Raw genomic sequence first — 23,407 nt, 5'->3', positions numbered from 1 at the left:
CTATCTGTAAGTGGTAAACTTGCTTCATAGAACTTGTATGCAAGAATGTTCTGTCTTACCAGACTCAGACAAAATGGTAGCCAGTCCACAGTGAACCTGCTTCACATTCTTCAATATCCTCTAAATGAAATACTGATTAGAAAGTAATTTGACAAAAACAAAAACCTGATAAAATCAAACGAACCAGTTCTTGATTTTATAATATCCACAATGCCTTCTCTCTTACCTTGTCTATCCTATCTGGGCGGTTAGTAGCTGCCAAAATGGTCACATCCTTTAGCTGTTCAATCCCATCCATTTCTGTTAAGAGCTGAGCCAAAACACGATCAGCCACATTCCCAGCACCTAAAGAACTGATTTTGAAAATACAGTTTAAAAAATATCTTTAACCTATCTTCAAATACTGTATCTATTAATTTTTAAAGGTCCTATAGTCTATAACAAGAAAAATCATGTCTATTTTCAAATATGAAGTATGCCTTTGAGACTTTATTTACTGTATTATCATATCCCAAAACAAACTGTATTCAAATCATTTATTTTCCTCTATCATCAACCATGTTCATTTTCATTCCAAAACTAAAATATTTAAATAAATGTCAGAAATAAAAGAACTGAAAAACAAGGTATAAGATTATTTAAAATAGTTCATCAAATACATACAGAATTGTTCAATCAATGTTTATATTCTGCATGGTAAATATGTTGACAGAAATTAGGAATAAAAAATTGAGTAAGATGCAAACTCATTCCTCTCATGAAACCTAAAGTCTATGTGAAATAAAAAACTCATTACACATCCATAACAACTAGGATATTTCTGATGTTTCTTCATAAATATTAGGAATATTTTTAAAATACATCAGAAGGTAGGTAATCACCACAATCCCCACTTTTTGAGAAACAGGCAGAGAAAGCATGCTAGGTTTTTTCCTTTGGCTTATGTACCAAGTTAATTACAAAGCCAGTTCTAAACACACTATCCTTTATTTTAACTTCATGTCCTTTGACCATAAAAAAAGTACTAAAGTTTTTAAGAAATAAACTCGGGCCAGGCGCAGTGGCTCACGCCTGTAAACCTTTGGGAGGTCGAGGCAGGTGGGTCACTTGAGGCCAGGAGTTCAAGACCAGCCTGGCCAACATGGCCAAACCCCATCTCTACTTAAAAAAAAAAAAAAAAAAAAAAAAAATTAGTCAGTTGTGGTGGCATGCACATGTAATCCCAGCTATTCAGGAGGCCGCGGCATGAGAATATCTTGAACCTGGGAGGTGAAGGTTGCAGTAGGCAGAGATCATGCCACTGCACTCCAGCCTGGGGAACAGAGTGAGATTCTGTCCCCACCTCTCCCCCAAAAAAGAAGTAAACTCAACAGATCCTACTAATGAACAAAACCCTATATGACACAATCAAAATGTGCAAAACAACTCTCATTAGCAATAGCTTAGATTTCCTCCAAGACCAACTGGAATTGAAAAATATGTAATAAACAACTGAGTGGACAACTATAGAGTAACACAGCATTGTAAGTGTATTAAACATGTAAATTCAATCAGATGCACTGGGGTGGAAGAGGACATAAAGTAGAAGGAGACACACACCCAATAACTTTGTTAGCACCTGTGACAAAGAAGGGTACCTCAGTATAATCATCATGTAATATATTTAATAATAAGGTAATCAGCACCTCTAAATGATAGTATTTAGACCTCAACATGCATTATAAGTTCAAAAATTTGACTTAGTGCATCCACAGGAAAGTAGCCTCCAACTCACACTAATCAAATGCACACGAGGTTGTCATACAAATCACAATGCTCAATTATTAATTTACATGGTTTTCTCCAGTATTTAAAATATATGGGACTAAAGAGTACTTGCAAAATCAATGAGAACTGTTTTGGGCACTAATTCTTGCAAGTAGCTACTCTGCCAGTACACAAATCTGCTTATTTGACTGTACATAAGAATAAACATTGAATACTATAAACAAATAGATTCTATGTCTATATTAGACCGTTCTCACACTGCTATAAAGAACTACCTGAGACTGGGTAATTTATGAAGAGAACAGTATTAATTGATTCACAATTCCACTTAACAGCAAGCATGACCGGGAGACCTCAGGAAACTAACAATTATGGCTGAAGGAGAAGAGGAAGCAAGGACTTTTTTCACATGGCAGGAGGAGAGAGAGAGACAGAGCAAGAAGGGGGAAGTGCCACACACTTTTAAATCATCAGATCTCACTCACTATCACGAGAACTGCAAGGCAGAAATCTGCCCCCATGATCCAATCACCTCTCACCAGGAGGATCTTCTTAGATCCTCCAACATACAGGGATTACAATTTGACGTGAGATTTGGGTGGAGATGCAGAGCCAAACACTATCAACACCCTTCAAAAGATTCTCCATAATATAACTTTTCCACATGTGAGTTTAACTGTCAAGTAGAAACACAGTTGGCAAAAGCTTTAAGAGGTCTTTCATAATTACTACAAGCATAGTAAATACTGCAGGCTGCCAATAAATTACATCAGAGGCCTTTAATTGTATCTACTCTGCGAATCACTTGTGATTCTACACCAGAAAAAACTCAGGAAGGCAATACAGACTGGTCTCAGGAGAGTCAAGGTGTGCTGTCACAAGAAAGATGGTTTCTAAGGTAAAACCTAAAAACTTGGTGGGTATCAGGCAAACAAAGGGTGAAAGGAGGGAAAGAGAGAGAACACAGGATACTAAAAACTGGATGAAGTGCACAATGGCTCAGCATAACAGTAAAGTGAAAACATAAAAGATAGTATAGAAAAATAAACCAAGGCTGAATAACAAAGACCTTGTTATCCAAATCACGGAGTTTGGATTTTACGCTACAGTTAATGAGATGTTTCAACTAGAGACATGACCTAATCACATCTGTGTTTTTGAGAAACATCATGGTTGCTTGCAGTGTAGAGAAAAGATAATAAAAGGACAGTATTGGTCCAATTTCTGGTCCAGAATGTTAAGAGCTTGGAAGTCTTCACTCTGTCCTAAGAGCAAGTAAAAAGCTGAACAAACTGAAAAACCAACTCTTCTTAGATCCATCATATTAGTAAGGTCACAGGGCAAATCATTGCCCCCAAAATTGGAGAGACAGACAGCCCAGGTACAGAAAATCACAACTTTCTGGAGCAGAAACCCACAAAGAGAAACCTCCATGAGAGCCAGTGCCAGGGTAGGAAAACCGGAAATGTAATTAACAAACTGCTGGGGGTTCAGTGTTTGACAAGTCTGAGAGTCATAGAGCGGGGTCCCTCACACATTTGTGAGTTTTATCTTCAGGAACTACACCAGCTTCTCACAGTGAAGATCTGAGAAAAATCCCCCTGTGCTTCGGGCAGGGGGAAGGAAAAATACCCATTGTGAAATACACTAGAGCACTCTCTTCTTAAAAAGGACTGCTCCTCAGGAGAAAATGGTTTCCCAGAGCTTATGTTATTGAGGTTTTATTAGAGACCAACTGACCCAGAAGAAGAGAAATACCCAACTTCAGCCCTCTCTAGCCTTTCCCATGGGAGAATGAAAATAAAAAACTCCAGCTCCGTCTAGCCATCCTGTCCTACCTAAGGGGAGAAAACTGCAAAGTTCACAGTCCAAGACTCACTAAAAGACTGAGACCTAGGCCGGGCGCGGTGGCTCAAGCCTGTAATCCCAGCACTTTGGGAGGCCGAGACGGGCGGATCACGAGGTCAGGAGATGGAGACCATCCTGGCTAACACGGTGAAACCCCATCTCTACTAAAAAATACAAAAAACTAGCTGGGCGTGGTGGCGGGCGCCTGTAGTCTCAGCTACTTGGGAGGCTGAGGCAGGAGAATGGCCTAAACCCCGGAGGTGGAGCTTGCAGTGAGCTGAGATCCGGCCACTGCACTTCAGCCTGGGCGACAGAGCGAGACTCCGTCTCAAAAAAAGAAAAAAAAGAAAAAAAAAAAAGAAAAGACTGAGACCTAATCATAGGACCATGGAACACTCCTTCAAATACTCTCCCCAACACCTTACCATTATATCACTAAAGCCCCATTTACTGCAGTTCATTGTATCCTGTATATCATGTCTGGCTATCAAAGAAAGATTACAAGGCCTACTAAGAGGGAAATACTACAGTTTGAAGAAACTGAGTACACATCAAAACCAAAGTCAAATGTGGCAGAAGCACTAGAAGTATCAGACCAGGAAGTTTTTTTAAAAACTATGATTAATATGTTAAGGATTCTAATGGACAAAGTAGACAACAAGTAAGAAACGATAAGTAATATAAGCAGAGAGATGGAAATTCTAAGCGAGAATCAAAAAGAAATGCTATCAAAAAGAAATGCTAGAGATTAAAAGCACTGTAACAGAAATAGAGATTACATCTGATGGGCTCATTAGTCAACTGGAAACAGCTGAGGAAAGAATCGCTGTATTTAAGGATATGTATATAACAAACTTCCAAAACTGAAAAGCAAGGATAAAGAAAACTTTATAAAAACAAAATACTGGACTAGATTTAAAAAATAATAATAAAACCACACAAAACAAAATATCCAAGAACTATGGAGCAAATACAAAAGGTGTAGCATGTGTAATAGGAACACCGAAATAAGAAAGAACAGAACAATACTTGAAGAAATGTTCACTGAGAATTTCCCCAGATTAATGTCAGATACACATCCGGGAAGCCCAGGGAACACAAAGCAGAATAAATGTAAAGACAAACAAACAAACAAAAAAAGCTACACATAGGCAGAAAATCAAAGGTTTTTCAAAAACCTTTAAGAAGTCACATGTCGAGGGGTGAGGACCTCCTTATTTACAGAAGAGCAAGAATTACATTAACTTCTCCTCAGAAACCATGTGAGCAAAAAGAAAGTGAAGTGAAATATTTAAATTATTGAGAGAAAAAACCCACCAATGTATAATTTTATATCCTGCAAAAACATCCTTCAAAAGTGAAGGAGAAAAATTTTCTCAAATAAAAATAAGGAATTTGTTGCTAGTAGACGTGCCTTGCAAGAAATGTTTAAAGTTCTTCAGAAAGAAGAAAACTAATATATAGGTCAGAAATTTTGATCTATATAAAGAAAGAGAAAGAAGAAATAAAGAAGATAAAAACTTTAATTTTTCCTACTTTTAACTGATCTAACAAAAGTTTGTTCAAAATAACAACAATGTATTTGATACCTATAGTTTATGGACAAGTGAAATGAATGACAAAAATGATACAAGGGACATGGGAAGGATAACTTAGGAATATTTTGTTATTATAAGGTACTTGCACTATCTGTGAAGTGAACAAGGCTATTTGAAAGTAGAAATATATTGCAAAACTTAGGGTTAACAACTGAAAAACAAACAAAAAAAACCAAAAAACTACAGTCTAAGAAAAGAGATAAAATAACATAAAATGCTCAATTAAGGCCATGAAAGAGAAGAAGAAGAAATGGGAATGAAGAACAAGGGCGACTAACAGAAAACAGTAACAAATACGGTAGATATTAATCCAACTATATCAATAATCATTTTACACATCAATGGCCTAAATGCACCAATTAAAAAACAGAGATTGAATGAATAAAAAAAAGAGACCTAACTATATATTGTTTACAAGAAACCCACTTTACCATAAAAAACAAATATAGTTTAAAAATAAAAGAATGAAGAGAGACGTACAATGCTAACACTAAACCAAAGAAAGCTGGAGTGGCTGTATGGATTCCAGACACAGCAGACTTTAAGCATGCAAAATTCTCAGAGACCAAAAGGGGTATTATATAATGATAAAGGGGTAAACTGTCTAAGAAGACAGAACAATCCTTAATGTGTATTAATCTAATAACAAATCAGCAAAACATGTGAGGCAAAAACTAATAGAACTACAAGGAGAAGCAGATGAATACGCTATTATAGCTGAAAACTTCAACATCCCTTTATTAGAAATAGACAGATCCAACAGGCCAAAAAAAAAAAAAATTAGTAAGAACATAGTTGAACTAAATAGCAATGCAACTGGATATAACTTGTATCTATAAACAGCCAACACATTCTTCATAAACTCAGATAGAACATTCATCAAGACAGACCACATTCTTGTCCATACAACACACATGAACAAATTTAAAAGAAATCATAGAATGTCTGCTTTCAGACCAAAATAGAATTAAACTAAAAGTTAACAGCAAACAGCTAAAAAAAAAAAAAAAAAATTCCAAAATACTTAAAGACTGAACAACACACTTGTAATACATAGGACAAAAAAGAAACTTCAAGAGAAATTTTAATATATTTTTAGGCCAGGTACAGTAGCTCACGCCTGTAATCTCAGAACTTTGGGAGGCGAGGTGGGAGGATTTCTCGAAGCCAGGAGTTGGAGACCTGCTTTAGCAAAAGAGTGAGACCCCATCTCCATAAAAAATAAAATAAATGTAGCTGAGCATGGTGATGCATGTCTGTAGTTGTAGCTAGTTGGGAGGCTGAGACAGGACGATCACTTGAGCCAGGGAGGTTGAGGCTTTAGTGAGCTGTGATTGCACAACTACATTGTGGTGTGGACTACAGAGCAAGACCCTGACTGTCTCTCTTTCTCTCTCTCTCTCTAAATATATATATACACACACACACACACACACACACGCACACATTGATAGATACACTAGTTTTACAGATATATATCTATAAATATATAGACAAAGAAATAGAACTTATCAAAGTTCTATTTTCTACAAATATATAAAGAAAATAGAACTTATCAAAATTTATCGATGCAGAGAAAGCAGTACTTACAGTATTTAATGTATGTATTAGAGAAGAAGATCTAAAATCAATACTAAGCTTTCACCTTAAGCAACCAGAAGAGCAAACTAAAACAAGCAGAACGAAAGAAATGATAAAAATTAGAGCAGAAATCAATGAAATCTAAAATAGGAAGTAAAAAGAGAAACAATGAAACTAAAAGTTGGATCTTTCAGAGAATCAATAAAATCAATAAGCCTCTATCCAGGCTAAGAAAAAAAGAGAAAAGATATAAATTCCTAATATCAGATATGACAGAGGATACATCACTACAGATCTTATACATATTAAAAGGATAATTTTAAAAAACAAAGACATCCTATGCCCCAAAATTTGATAACCTAGATGAAATGAATAAATTCCTTTAAAAAATTCAATCTGCCAAAACCCACACAAGAATAGACAAACTGAATAGGCCTGTGTCTGTTAAAGAAATTAAATAAATAATTAATAACCTTTCAAAACAGAAAGCACAAAACCCAGATAGTTTCCTGGTGAATTCAACCAAATATTTAAGGACAAAGTTATACCGGTTCTCTAATCTCTTTTAGAAAACAGAAGCAGAGGGAATACTTCCTAACTCATTCTATGAAGCCACAATTAGACGAATACCAAAATCAAATGAAGATATCACAAAAAAAGAAAACTACAGACAAATATTGCCCATAAGCATAGATGCAACAATCCTCAACAAAATCTTACCAAATCAAATCCAGCAACATGTAAAAATAATTATGAAGTGGGAGGATTACATAGGCCCAGGAGTTCAAGAATGCAGTCAGCTATGATTGTGCCACTACACTCCAGCTTGGGCGACAGACTGAGACCCTGTCTCTTAAAAAATATATATAAAGAAAAAAAGAATAATTATATGCCATAACCAAGTGGAATTTATTCCAGGTACATTTGAAAATATTACATTACAATTGATGTTACAACTGATGTAACATTACATCAATTAATTTAATCCATCACATCAACAGACTGAGGAAAAAAAATCTCATAATCATATAAATAGATGAAGAAAACATTTGACACAAAATCCAATACCCATTATTGGTTAAAAAAAAAAAAAAAAAAAAAAAACGGCAAACTAGGAATAGAGCCTAACTTCCTCAATTTGATAAGGAACAGCTACAAAAAACCTACAGCTAACATCATACTTAATGGTGAGAAATTAGAAGCTTTCCTGCTATGATTAAGAACAAGACAAGGATGACCCCTCTGACCATTCCTTTCAACAGCACACTATATGAGAAGGGAAAATAAAAGGTACAGATAGGGGAGGAAGAAATAAAAGTGTCTTTGTAGATGATGTGATCATCTACGTAGAAAGTGTGAAATTATCAACAAAAACACTTCTGAATCTAATAAGCAATTATAGCAAGGTTGCAGGATACAAGGTTAACCCATAAAGTAACTGCTTTCTTATATATCAGCAATTAAAAAGTATTTCAAATTAAAAACACATTATAAAAAAAACCACATTATCATTTACATTAGCACCACAAAAAAACTGAGTTATAACTCTAACAAAATTTGTACAAAATCTATATGAGAAAAAATACAAACACTAATGAAAGAAAAATGGAGAAAACCTAAATAAATGGAGAGATATTCCACACTCACGGAAAGATTCAACATTGTTAAGATGTCAGTTCTTTTCAACTTGATCCATAGATTCAATGCAATCCCAACCAAAATCCCAACAAGTTATTGTGTGAATATTGACAAACCCATTATAAAGTTTATACTGAAAGGCAAAAGATCCAGAATAGCTAATTCAATATTGAAGGAAAAGAACAAAGTTGCAGGACTGACAGTATCCAAATTCAAGACTACCTATAAAGCGACAGTAATCAAAACAGTGTGGTACTGGCAAAAAAAAAAAAAAAAAAAAAGAGAGAGAGAGAGACAAAGTGATCAACAGAACAGAACAGACAGCCTAGTAATAGACCCACATAAATACAGCTGGCAGTCTTTGGCATAGTAGCAAAGGCAATACAAGGGAGCAAAGATGGTCCTTTTAACAAATGATGCTGGAACAAGTGTACATCCACATGCAAAAAAAATGAATCTAGACACACCCCTTACACTTATTCCAAAAACTGACTCGGAGTGGATTACAAACCTACATGTAAAACATAAACTATAAAACACCTAGAAGACAGCATAAGAGAAAACCAAGATGACCTTGGGTACGGAAATGACTATTTAGGTACAATGGCAATGACATCCTCCACAAATAAAACAACTGATAAACTGGTCATTATTAAAACAAAAACCTTGTGCTCTGTAAAAGACAACATCAAGAAAATGAGAAGGCAAGCCACAGACTGGGAGAAAATATCTGCGAAAGACATCTGATAATGACTGATATCCAAAACATACAAAGAATTCTTAAAACTTGACAAGCAAACAAGCAGATTAAAAAATGGGCCAAAAACTGAACAAACACTTCACGAAAGAAAAGAGGCAAACAACGAGCATATGAAAAGATGGTCAACATCATATATCATTAGGGAATGGCAAATAAAAACAGTAAAATACCATTACGCATCCATTAGAATGGCCCAAATCAGGAAATCTGCCAACACCAAAGGCTGATGAAGCTGTGGAGCAACAGAAACTTTCATTCACTGCTGATGGGAATACAAAATGGTACAACCACTCTGGAAGATAGTCTGGAAGTTCCAAAAATAAACTCTCAGAAAACTAAAAATACTCTTACCATAGATTCCAGCAATTGCATTCCGGAATATTTATCAAAAGGAATAGAAAACTTATGTCCACACAAAAACTTCCATACAGATGTTCCTAGAAGCTTTATTCAGTTTTCATAACTTGGAAGCAACCAAGATGTCCTTCAATAGGTAAATGGGTGAAATGTGGTAGGTCCGGACAACGGAATATTATTCTGTGCTAAAAGGAAATCAGCTACCAAGTTATGAGAAGGCATGGAGGAATATTAAATGCATACTACTACATGAAAGAATCCAATCTGGAAAAGCTACATATTGCATTACTCCAACTACAGGAACACTGCATAGGAATGTATAGGACATTCCAAAAGAGACAAAACTACGTAGACATAAAAGGATCAGTTGCCAGGTGTTAGGGAGGAGGCAGAGATGAATAGGGATGGCACAAAGGATTTTTAATGCAGTGGAACTATTCTGTACTACAGTATAATGGCAGATACATGTTATTACACATTCATCCAAACCCACAAAATATACAACATCAAGAGTTAACCCTAATGTTAACTATGGACTTTGGGTGAAAATAATGTGTCAATGTAGGTTTACAGATTATAACAAATGTTATCACTCTCCCACAGGATGTGAATAGTTAGGGAGGCTGTGTGTTTCTGGAGACAGAATATATAAGAGAACTATGTACTTTCCACTCAATGTTGGTGTGAACCTAAAACTACTTTAAAGAAATTTCTATTTAGAAAAAAATAAATAAATTTTTAAGAGTATTACTGATGTCAGTCAATTAGAAAAATGTTGGAGCAATCCAGGACGGATAGTTAGCTGTCTGAATCAAAATCATGGCAAAAGAGACAAAAGTGGATATATGTGAGAAATATTAAGGAAATACAATCAATAGGGCTAATAAACTAATGTCTCCATGGAGTCACTGGATGAAAAAAAAATTTAACTGTAAACATGGTGGGTTGTCCTGTGGGACAACTGGAGATTTAGATATTTAGATTTAGAAAGAGGTATAAAATGGGAATACAAATTGTACCAGTCCTTGTCATAAAGGTGGTACCTGGAGAATGGAAATAGATCACCTAGAAAAAGTATAGCATGAGAAGAAAGGTAAACATATAATGAACAGAATGTTAATACCAGTATTTTAGGTACAGGAAGTGGTAGAGGAATTAGCAAAGGAGAAGGGGTGTGCAATAGTCAGGTGGGGCTGCCAGAGCAAAATAACATAAATCAAGTGGTTATAAACAACAGAAATTATTTTCTCACATTCAGGTGGATGGAAGTCCAAGATCAGCATGCCAGAATGGGCAAGTTCTAGCCAGAGCTCTCTTATTGGCTTGCAGGTGGCTGCCTTCTCGCTGTGTCCTCAGATGGCAGAGACTGAGTGAGAACACAAACTCAAGAGACAGCGCTAGCTCTCTGCTATCTCCTGTTACAAAGGCACTAATCCCATCATGTGGGAACTACCCTTATGATTTCATCTAAACCTAATTACCTCCCAAAGGCTTCATCTCTAAATACCATCACATTGGGGGTCATGGCTTTAATATATGAATTTTAGGGATACCAGAGAAGAGGGAAGGAAAACAAGGAATAAAGGGCATAGTGTTTCAAGAAAGTTGAAGTTGGCCAGGTGCGGTGGCTCACGCCTGTAATCCCAGCACTTTGGGAGGCCGAGGCAGGTGGATCACGAAGTCAGGAGATCGAGACCATCCTAGCTAACATGGTGAAACCTCATCTCTACTAAAAATACAAAAAATTAGCTGGGTGTGGTGGCACGCGCCTGAAGTCCCAGTTACTCGTGAGGCTGAAGCAGCAGAATTGCTTGAACCTGGGAAGTAGAAGCTGCAGTGAGCCGAGACCTTGCCACTGCATTCCAGCCCGGGCAAGAAGACTAAAACTGCATCTCAAAAAAAAAAAAAAAAAAAGCTGGAGTTAACTGTGTCAAATGTTTCTGAGTCAAGTAAAGAAATAAAAAAAAACTAGATTTATCAATAGGAGGGTTATACTCCTAGCACTGGTGAGGGTTACACATCAACAAAAAAAAGTTAACCTGACTACACTACTAGATAATACTGCCTACACCACTAGAAACCAAAAAGTCTTCTAATTTTTGTGCCCTACCTACAGGAGTTCATGTAACTTAACTAAATAGCTCCAAAGGAATGGCCTACTTTCATCAAAAGACAAAATCCTGGGTCATGCCACATCTAATTTATGCATGCTATTTGCTTGCTTTCCCTTCTAACAGGAGCTACATCCAAATAATGTCAGATCCTATCCTTAGTTATATATATCCTCTCTTTTTCTTCTAGTGAATCAGTAAGATGGCCAAGTGTCTTACTGGAAAGTGTGAATGTATTACTTGAGCTTACCAAGAAGTAAAAAAATAGCTAAGTAAGTTTTATCTCACGTTAGGCAAAGATCATTGTGGCATGGCAGGAGGAAGACTGGAAGAAAACTAAGGGGGATAAATTCATTAGAATGTATAACAATTCATTCCACTCAATTTATTCATTCAACAAACACTAGCTGGCAGGCACTATTTTAGGAAATAGAAATTAGAAGATTAAAGAAGGCTGTCCCTATTCCCTCAAGGAGTGTTGCATAAAGAGAACCCCTCATTCCTAACACCATTGCTCTCATAAAAACAGTAATAAACAACATGACAACTTCTTGAATAATGCAAAATAGAAGAAAATTAGAGCACAAAGGAGGACACTGGACAGTTCAAAAAGTCCCTAAGTGAAGGTAATCCTTATGCTAAACAAAGAACTGGTCGGAGGTAGCTGTTAGAAGACTGGTACTACAAGGGCTTTAATGTCTTATCTCTAAGTTTTTCAGCTATCCTGAAACAAAGGTTCAGAAACCCTGCTGTGCTTTAGAAGCACCCATGAATCTTTTAAAAAACAGATGCTAGGATAACAACCAAACCCACTGAGTCAATCTCTGTGCGTCCTAGGAATCCAAAGGTACTTTTTGGTAGCCATCTCCATTCTAGATTGAAGTTGGAGACTACTGAACATTACCTGACATGACCTTGCACGTTACCGACACTTATAAATATTTATTGATAACCTGACTTGGGTCTTATGATGTGACCATTTATTTTAAAATTAGTTCTTCTACTAAGCCTATGTAAATCCATGCTGTTTACCTCTATACGATTCCAGACAAAAGTCTCAGTTCCAAACATTGACCATTATTAATGCACAAAAATAATGTTTTTAGGTGCACATTCAAAAGCAGCAAAATCAGTGTTTTGTACTACTGGGTATATGATTTCACAAACACTGCTAATACTACACACCTCATATGCACAATCCTTGACATTCATTAAGGTTGAACTAAAACTTCAGCAGAACAGGCTGATCTTGTGTTGTCTCTGCCTTCCAATAGTCAAAACAGATTTCTCTTGTTTGAACCTTTTTGGTGGTTTAACAAACAAATGTTCAATGTCAAATATACAAAAGATAATGTGCTAGATGAAGAAAAGCATTAAATCAGGTGCACATAGAGAAAAAAATCAGGAACAATCTAGCAGAAAAGACATGACAATTGTCACCCAGTGCCCATTCAAGTGCCTTAACTAGAACGTTCCCTGCTTTTAACTGAATCATCCAATCCACTTCTGTTCCCCTCTCCCATGCTACTTTGTTATTAATATAATCTATATAAGATATGATTTTCTCTTACAAATAATGTGTGTTTTGGGAGATAATTCTCCATGGGTCTTTCACATTTCTTCAGTCTTATGAGCAAGGCACGAACTCGGGTGATAGAAATGTTCTGGAATTAGTGGTGATGGCTGCATAATATTGTAAACGTACTGAAGTACCACTGAATTGTACACTTAAAACGGTGAAGAACAAAACAAGAAATCATGTCTCCCTCCAGAGCAAGGAGCAGGTTTGGTTAGAGCTTCGGAAGCTACACAATTTATCTACCTCCCTCAGGGGCAAAGAGCAAGCAACCTTACTTCCCAATATAAAAGATCTGAGTTAACCAAGAGTGGGATTCCTCTCCTGTAATGCAACCTACCAGATGTGTGGATATCCATATGGCCCATATGCATCACCTCTTTTGGATGCAGTGTAAAGGAGGAACTGATACAAACATACAGATATTCTTGCTGCTTGCTGTGCTGTGAATAATGAAATCATTTGTTTCTGACCCGTGAGCCTCAGGTTTCTGCCAGTATCCATGATATGGTGGAAGGTTACTTGTTAGCCTTGAAGTAGAACAAAATCTCAGATCTTTCAGTTCTTGACTTAGACATCATGCAGGTAACAGAGCCAATAAGTGGTTTTAAGACAGAAAAAAGGGGCCGGGCATGGTGGCTCACGCCTGTAATCCCAGCACTTTGGGAGGCCGAGGTGGGCGGATCACAAGGTCAGGAGATCGAGACCATCCTGGTCAACATGGTGAAACCGCGTCTCTACTAAAAATACAAAAAATTAGCTGGGCGTGGTGGCATACGCCTGTAGTCCCAGCTACTCAGGAGGCTGAGGCAAGAGAATGGTGTAAACCTGGGAGGCGGAGCTTGCAGTGAGTCGAGATCACGCCACTGCATTCCAGACTGGGCAACAAAGTGAGACTCTGTCCCAAAAAACCGAAAAAAAATTTCATTTACACACACACACACCACACACACACACACACACACCACACACACACACAGAGCACAGGGTTTGAGTTTCCCCAAAATGATCTTGGGTAGAATAACAACTGCACCAGAAAAAACAAGTATAAATCTGTGGTACTTCTGAAACATCTAGATGGAAGTATTTTAAAGATAGATAGGCCTGAGTTCAGTAGACAGTACTCAGTAGATAGGCCTGAGTTCAAAATAAGGCTAAAGACAATGTTGCAGTTGTCTTTATTTCTACATTGATTTCTTCTGGGGGTCAAAAGCAAAAATTCTCCTTTAAGAGGGGGAAAAAAATCCTTAACCCAAGATATAAAATGTCACTGAATATATACTGACTGGTACTCTCTTCTATGTTTACTTGTTTATCACCCCCCCTACCCAAAAAAAAGGCTAAGAGACTGACTCACCCCATCTCTAAAAAAAAAATAAAAATATAAATAAAGGCAATCTAAATGTATATAAATTTTCATCATATAATTAAAAAATAATTTTGTATCTTAAACCCTAGGATTAATGTTGTAAACATAAATTACGGTCGATAACTAAGTTAAAAGACTATAATATCTAACCTTTATTACAAGCAGTTTTTACATAAGAACTCATCAGAAAATAAGGAAAAACTAAAACCATATAACTGTTTTTGATTTTGAATTTGTTTTAAATCACAGGTAAGGAAAAAAACCGTTCATGCAGCCATTTTAATCTGAGACCGGGTCTCACTGTCGCCCAGACTGGAGTGTAGTGGTGCCATCTTGGCTCACTGTAGCCTCAAACACTTGGGCTCAAGTGATCTTGCCTCAGCCTCCCAAGTAGCTGGAACTATAGGTGTGCACCACCATGCCTGGCTAATTTTTAAAAATTTTTTCTAGAGATGGGAGTCTCATGTTGCTCAGGCTGGTCTGGAACTCCTGGGCTCATGCGATCGTCTCACTTTTGCCTCCCAAAGTGCTGAGATTATAGGCATAAACCACTGCACCCAGTTCAGGGAGCTCTCTTTGTTGTTGCTGTTGTTGTTTGTTTTTTGAGATGGAGTTTTGCCCTTGTTGCCCAGGCTGGAGTGCAATAGCACGATCTCGGATCACTGCAACCTCTGCCTCCCGGGTTCAATTGATTCTCCTGCCTCAGCCTCTTCAGTAGCTTGGATTACAGGCATGTGCCACCACGCCCAGCTAATATTGTATTTTTAGTAGAGATGGGGTTTCTCCATGTTGGTCAGGCTGGTCTCGAACTCCCAACCGGTGATCCACCTGCCTCAGCCTCCTTAAGTGCTAGGATTACAGGCATGAGCCACAGTGCCCGGCTAGTTCAGGAAGCTTTCTAATGGCATTTTTTAAGTGCTGACAGCTCATTGACACACTATCCCATTCTATTAACATGTACTCATCTAAAGTTACTTTAAGAATGGGTAAATCAGCACTCTGCGAGGCCAAAGCAGGTGGATCCCTTGAGGTCAGGAGTTTGAGACCAGGTTCAGTAAAATGGTGAAACCCTGCCTCTACTAAAAAATACAAAAATTAGCCAGATATGGTGGCGGGCGCCTGTAATCCCAGCTACATGAGAGGCTGAGGCAAGAGAATCGCTTGAACCTGGGAGGCGAAGGTTGCAGTGAGCCAAGATTGGGTAAATCATTTCACAAACAGAAACATTACCAATATCCTAATTGCTTTAGACGCTCAACTCAACACAAGGCATTAAGTAAGCTACAGTAAAAACAGTGATTATAAAGAGATAAAACAGGACAGGCACAGTGGCTCATGCCTGTAATCCCAGCACTTTGGGAGGTCGAGGGGGGCGGATCACAAAGTCAGGAGTTCGAGACCTGCCTGGCCAACATGGTGAAACCCCATCTCTACTAAAAAAAAAAAAAAAAAACAAAAATTAGCTGGGTATGGTGACATGCGCCTGTAATCCCAGCTACTCGGGAGGCTGAGGCAGGAGAATGGCTTGAACCCGAGAGGCAGAGGTTGCAGTGAACCAAGATGTCGCCACTGCACTCCAGCCTGGGTGACAGAGCAAGACACCATCCCCAACCCCCACAAAAAAAGAAATCGAACAATTGAGAAGAGCCCAAAATACCATGTATTCATCAAAAGCATAGACATCTCTATTCATCCCATTCCTCAAAACCCTACATTCTATAAATAAAAGAAGAAATTTTTTGAAAAAGGCTTTCTAGAGTATCATTCAGCTTTAATCCCATCTCCCTTTTAATTTTCTCTTAAGAAGAGGAGAGATCCTAGTGAATTACAATCTGTGAAACAAGCTGAAATACAATCTGGCAAGAGATAAGGCTAATATAGTAAAAACAAAAATTCACATGAACTACAGCCAAATTTTTAAAAAGCTGAATTTCACCAGGGACTTGGAATCCATAAGAAAACCATCAAAGGGAAATCCTAAATCTAAAAACTATAATAAATAAAATTAAGAATTCAAAAGATAGGCTTAACGGGAGATTAGTGAAAACAGAACAGAGGATTCTTAAAATGGAAGACTGGTTACTAGAAAGCATCCAAATGAATACACAAAGTGAAAAAAAAAAAAAGAATGGAAACAGAATAGAGTGCAAAAGGCATATGGAACCCAGTGGAAAGGCCTTAAAAAATGTATAATTGGAGTCCCTTATGAGAGAAGGGAATAAAAGCCATATCTTAAAAAATACTACCTGAGGCTGGGCGCATCATGCCTGTAATCCCAGCACTTTGGAAGGCCAAGATGGGTGGATCACCTGAGGTCAGCAGTTCAAGACTAGCCTGGCCAACATGCTGCAACTCCATCTCTATTAAAAAATACGAAAATGAGCCAGGTGTGGTGGCGTGTGCCTGTAATCCCAGCTACTCAGGAGGCAGAGGCAGGGTGAATTGCTTGAACCTGGGAGGCGGAGGCTGTAGTAAGCCAAGTTTGTGCCACTGCACTCCAGCCTGGGCAACAGAGCGAGACTCTGCCAAAAAAAAAAAAAAAACTACCTGAAAATGTCCCAAAACTATTGAAAGAAATCAAAGGGATCAAGAATGGCCTCAAAACTATGAAATGCTAAAGGCAATAAAATTACTGCTAACTAAAGAACAGTCTGTGACCACCATTTACATTTAAGATTTATTCCAAAAGTTATCTACGCAAAATAACTTCTGCAATCAGTGACTAACAGTAAAACAGGTACAAACAGGGTGTTTCTGAGTCCTAATTATGAATTATTCTAGAAACAAAAACTGTAGATGTTATGGTACTACTTGTTTGCATATACACTTATAAATGTTCACTGATTAAAAATGTCAACAATACATCTAAATGTTTTAGATACTGCTTTAGTTTTCCTTTCTTTAGTTGACCTGACAAATCCAATGTGAACTTCTTTCAAAATAAATTACTAAGATTAAGAAACCTATATACTTGAGAGTTTTCTTTGACAAAGAAGTAGTAATGAGCAGAACCACCTGAGAGAAAATGAGTTTAGACAGGAAGAAACATATAAAAGAAAATTCTTTCAAAAAATATTCTCCCCTTCCATAGCAAAGTTTGGGAGGAGTATGAATTACATTTTCACCGCATAAATACCTTAAAGATGATAACATTATTCTAGTTCCTTGATATTTTGTAAGAATAAAAAAAAAAAGGAGAGATAAATTTACATTTTTGAGAATTCTAAGCATGTATACAAATAAACAAGTTATAATTTATGAAGAATAAAATTATTTTAAAACATCATTTTTGTCAATACTGTTTCAAAAAGTAAAAATCTATAATAAAGATACAGCTTATACATTTTAAAAAAACTAAAATGTTTTAACATCATTTCCTTAAGAGAAAGAAGAAAGAAAAGGAGATAGGCAGGAGAACGTAACCATTTTTTTTTTCAGTTTAAAAAAAGAATAAGAATTCATGTTTTAAACATCTTAAAAAGCTTGACATACAGCATGGTAACGATAATTATAATGTATTACATATTTGAAAATGCTACGACAGTAGATTTTAAAAGCTCTCATCACACAAAATGTGTCAAATATGTGAGGATATAGATATGTCAATTAGCTTTATGTTATCATTTTACGTGTACACATATAGCAAAACATCACATTGTACACACAATTTTTGTCAATTAAAATGTGAACACAAACATTACATATAACTCCAAATAAAACATGTTAATATTATGGTAATAAATTTACCTATAGAATACAATCTCTATCCCTAGGAAATAAGTTGGTTCTTCCATAAACAAATGCATTTTGAATAAATCATTTCCAATATCATGAAACTTTTGAACTAAAGAAATGCATGTTAGACTGGACTTCTTGAAAAACAGCTCTAGAGAAAAGCAAAATTACATTGTGTTGCACATACTGCATTTTCTCATAATGTTTAAAATTATGGTAAATTATGGATGTTTAAAATTCCAGCTATGTTATACAGCTGACAATTACATTTTGACAAATATTTAAGAGAGTCGAACAACATCAAGGATTTCTTAAGGTTTCTTGCTCACTTTTTTGGACTGTTTTAAAAATAATCTCCTCAAAAGATATCTGATTCCCATAATCAAAATTAAACCTCCTTGTTTCTGATAAACCATTTTTTTGCAGCATTAATAAAGCTCAGTATATAATTCTGTTTACACTAGGAAGTTTACCTGTGCCTCACTTCTAGTGTTGAAAATGCAGAATTCTGGCTTCCCACACAGTGCTGTGAGGGGAAATTAAGTAATTATGAAGATTACCTATTGTTCATTGTTCACTGAATACCTACTTCCTAGCCACTGTATTAATAAGAGGTGACACATGTATAAGTTGCTCTGTGTCATGCCTTACAGGTATTAGTTCATTAATCCCAATAATAGTGCTATAAGGTAAATACTACTGTAAGGGCCATTAAAAAACTGAGATAGAAAGGTTGAATGGCTTAAGATTCCACAACCAGCAAATAAAAGAGTTGGGATTTAAACACACATTCACTTGATTGATTCCAAAGCCTATACTCATTCCATCATAAATAAGTTTTTAAAATTTTGTAAGCCAAATACGCCAATGTGCCAGAGTAAAGCTGAAATATCTACTACAGCCATCTTTTAATCAGTACTCTAGAAGAAAAACAAAAGCTTATTATTTATTACAGTTGAAAGGAAGCTGTACTGAAGAAATATTTAAAAATGAAGAAATAATCAACAAAACTTGAAAAATATGAAAGCAAAAACCATTTGATATGTGTCCAAAATCAATAATGTCTTGAGTAATCTAGCTTATCACCTACATGATAAACTAGATTTCAGATTATGATCAACATTCAGCAGGAACCTATTTTAGATTAATAAGATATCCCATAAAGGCAGAAAGACACACAAGTCACCTTTGTCAGCTATTATAGAGATGTAAAAGCTGCATGCGCTCTATGTAACTGCAGATTTGTATAAACTGTTAACATAGGGAGTGACATAAAAGCATGTATTTTTCCATTTTGCCATGATTTCCCAGTAAAAATTCCACACTAACACAGACAATATTCATTACATTTGCATAGTTTTCATTCAAACACAGGATAAAAGAAACAAGTAATTATTTTTTGGAGGGGGACGGAGTTTCGCTCTTGTTGTCCAGGCTGGAGCATAAGGGCGCAATGTCAGCTCACTGCAACCTCTGCCTCCTGGGTTCAAGTGATTCTCCTGCCTCGGCCTCCTGAGTAGCTGGGATTACAGGCGTCTGCCACCACGCCCGGCTAATTTTATATTTTTAGTAGAGATGGGGTTTCTCCATGTTGGTCAGGCTGGTCTTGAACTCCCAATCTTAGGTGATCCACCTGCCTTGGCCTCCCAAAGTGCTGGGATTACAGGCGTGAGCTACCGCACCCAGCCTGAGAAACAAGTGATTCTTAAACTCAGAGTTCAATTTACCACCGGCCAAAAGACATTTTTTGAAAAGATTTTTTTCCCAATCCTGAACCTGCATGCACTGATATCATGAACATAATCCAACACAAGAAATAATAAGGAAAATTAATATGTCAATTCAAACTTATTTTCTGACAGCAAACTATCTAGAAATTTAAGCAGATTAAATGCTTTTAAACGTGCCATTTTCCTAATATCACAGATCTAGAAATAGTAAAGTAAAAAATAAGAATCTATAATAATCATAAGAAACAATAACCCAAAGAAAACCAATAAACCTTCATTGACTAGTACTCATTGGCAAGGTTGCTTTGAATTTGGGAAAGGACTTTGATATTTAATATGCTTGGGTTCAAACGGCAACTTTTCACCTTGTTTGTTGTCTGTAAGCCTCAGTTTTCTCAGTCAAAACATGCAAAATATCATACTTGCCTAGTGACTGTGACTGAATATTTGTCTCTTCCCAAAATGCCTATGTTGAAATCTAACCCCCAAAGTGATGGTATCTGAAGGTGGATCTCTGGGAGGTAATTAGGTCATGAAGGTGAAGACCTCATGTATGGATTAGTATCCTTGTAAGAAAGTCCCCAGACTGCTCCTTGGCCCCTTTCACCATGTAAGGACACAGTGAGAAGATGGCATTCTATAAAGAAGGAAGCAGCCCTCACCAGATATCAAATGTGACAGCATGATCTTACAGTTCACAACCTCCAGAACTGTAACAAACTTTTTGTTTCTAAGTCACTCAGACTAAACTATGCTGTTTTAACAGCCCAAGGGGACTAAGACACTTCCTCAAAATTAAATAAAACATATAAAGGATCTAGCATAGTACTTAGCACAAAGAAAATGTCAATAGATAGCAGTTTGGGGCATTATAATAATTATAATTGTAAAAATTAATTAAATATTAATTTTCAGTCATTGTGTCAGCACTGTAATTGGCATAATGAAGATACCTTTTAAATCTTTTAAAGTTGTAAATTAAACTAACAGGTGTGTGACACATAAATATTTGCTGAAATAAAGCAAGAATGTGATGTCTGGTAGAAGATTTTCAGAAGCGTCAAACAGCACAGGTCAACAGATGCATCCAGATTAACAGTCAGTTCCTTACTTAGCCTTACTTACAATATGGTTCAAAGTATCAAACTTCCTTAAATTTTGCCATGAAAACCACCAAGCAAATACTAAGATCAGAACTGCTCCTCTGATATACTTCATAACTATGAGGCATGCCCAGAACAGTCAGCCTTTAATACACTCCTAATAGAGATTTTGTTACTATATTACTAGGAGATTATTAAGACATTGGTAATTAAAGTACCTCACATTTTAGTCTTAACTGTTTTAGTTGTTCAAATGTAGTAATTGCTTAGCTTCTCAAATTCTTCAAGTAATTATTTATTTTACATAGCTAAGATTTCCAGATAAGAATATGTTTACACTTTTCACATATTTTTATAATTAAACAAAATTTTTAAGTAAATCCTTCTAAAATAGACAAAATATTATTAACAACATACTGTAAGATTCTGTGCTCAGATGCAGAAATGCTTAACTCAGGAAATAGGCCAATAAAAAGAAAATCCGTATTTCTTTGGTTTTTTGAATCTATATCAAAAGTTCTCTTCATCTGTTTTTTTTTTCTACCTACCCTCTTTCTTTGTGTATTCCCAGTCAACTCAGCTTTTGTTTGGGAAGAGGGTGCCACAGGATTCTATACAGCATTTGTTCTTGATAATACAGGATCATTATTTATGTGCTTTAAGTATGGTTGTAGAAACACAGGATTTGGAACCTACTGACTTAGGTGCTTGCTTATGCAAAAAAAAGACTGTTAAATTACCCTACAATAAAATAAGAGTGACTGAATGGCCTTTTGTGCAGAGAGTAACATGGAGACCTTTCTACAAATTAATTAATATAGCATGGATGGCAGCAGTCTTTTTCAAAATGTGTTCTCACTGGCCTAAAATGTATGATGCTCATCACTGCTGCTATCCTTTGTTGGCCTTTAATTACTGCTGCTAACAGCTACATTAAAAAGAATATCTATCATTTCTGTATACTTGGCGCACTGCCAAAGTTTTGTGAGTCAAACTCACTTTTAAATTTAGTGTGTTCACAAACCATTAAATATTTTTAACATGGCTTAGCACTTCATTAATTCTTTTTGGAGTTCTTTGAGAGGTGAATTATTCCAAAGCTTACCAATGATTCCTTACCATGAAGATGATGATGCTTCTATGAACATTAATGTAGGAGAAAAAATCTGTAACAGTCTCAGTTTAAATTTTAAAAGTCTCAAATTTTAAAAGAAAATTTGTTCATATATGGTACTAAGTCGAACTCTGAATAACCAGCAGAGTGATCATAATCTCTAGTTTCTCTGAGTTTCTATTCCCTTATTCAAAAAACTACCTGTGTGCATCTTTGCTAGGTGCTGTAGTGGACATCTGAGGTAAGAGGATGAAGACATTTTCATTTCCTTGAAGATTTCATTCTTGTTGGCAGGTATGAATGAGGGAGCAAATTTAAATAATACATACACAGGTCCTTTTGAGTTTTAAAATTGTGATTCTATGCTGTTATTATGTAGCATCTATGTGCAGCTACTTAATTCATTACTTTTAATAAATATTCATATTTAGAAATGTATTATTGACACCTCCAATCAGGTACTTCTAAATAAAAGGCAGTGAAACTCAAACTTTTCCAATTTGCTATTTGTTGTAGAGGGAAACAGTGGCTGTAATTAATGCTGAAGATTAGGTGATGATAATTCTTTGCATTCCTATTACCCATACTGTCTTTGTTCTTTATTTCCACAGATCACTGAAAGCTAGCTGGAGAAAAGCAGAGTGAAAATGTTTTATGAACTGAGAAATATTCTTGGCTGACTTTCAAAGCTTCAGTAGGAAACAAAATCCATAAAACTGACATCCTAGGAAATCAAAAACAACTCTATGAAAAAGTTTAAATACAAATGTTTAATCACTAACATAATGAAATGATTTCATAAAACTTTATTATCTGTTAGACATAGGCAACACAGTAGGGGAAAATGTTCACCTAATATATAATCCAGACATTCCCAAAGCATTAACTCTCTTTTCCCTTCAAAAGTCAAGCCCCCTTTTCAAATTATTCCTATTCAAAAGACATATAGGACCACAGATCAAAAGAATATTATGGTATCTTAAAACTTGGGTAGGCAAACTATAGGCACAGACCAAATCTGACCAACTGTTTTCTCATTTGATTACATATTTTCCATGGCTGCTTTTGCACTACAGCAACAGAGATGAATAGTGGTAACACAGACTGTATATCCCAAAAA

At 36.2% G+C, this 23,407-nt stretch overlaps 1 protein-coding gene and 1 long non-coding RNA gene across 5 annotated transcripts in view; one reads left to right on the top strand and one right to left on the bottom strand.

Annotated features, from left to right (window-relative positions):
* Positions 1 to 22,986, top strand: part of LOC117085878 — a 40,635-nt gene extending 17,649 nt beyond the window's left edge. Inside the window, exons 3-4 of the long non-coding RNA XR_004438114.1 lie at positions 22,508 to 22,581; positions 22,899 to 22,986. This is a non-coding gene — a long non-coding RNA (uncharacterized LOC117085878). The remainder of the gene's footprint in view (positions 1 to 22,507; positions 22,582 to 22,898) is intronic.
* Positions 1 to 23,407, bottom strand: part of SPATA5 (spermatogenesis associated 5) — a 374,551-nt gene that overhangs the window by 228,149 nt on the left and 122,995 nt on the right. For all 4 annotated transcript variants that reach the window (XM_033215186.1, XM_033215185.1, XM_033215188.1 and 1 more), the window contains exon 14: positions 227 to 353. In XM_033215186.1, coding sequence (XP_033071077.1) covers positions 227 to 353 — 127 coding nt within the window. The remainder of the gene's footprint in view (positions 1 to 226; positions 354 to 23,407) is intronic.

The sequence above is a fragment of the Trachypithecus francoisi genome, unplaced genomic scaffold, assembly GCF_009764315.1.
Source record: "Trachypithecus francoisi isolate TF-2019V2 unplaced genomic scaffold, Tfra_2.0 Lachesis_group1, whole genome shotgun sequence".
NCBI lineage: Eukaryota > Metazoa > Chordata > Mammalia > Primates > Cercopithecidae > Trachypithecus > Trachypithecus francoisi.
Note: the sequence above shows the minus strand (reverse complement) of the source record. Positions and strands in the feature narration are given on the sequence as shown.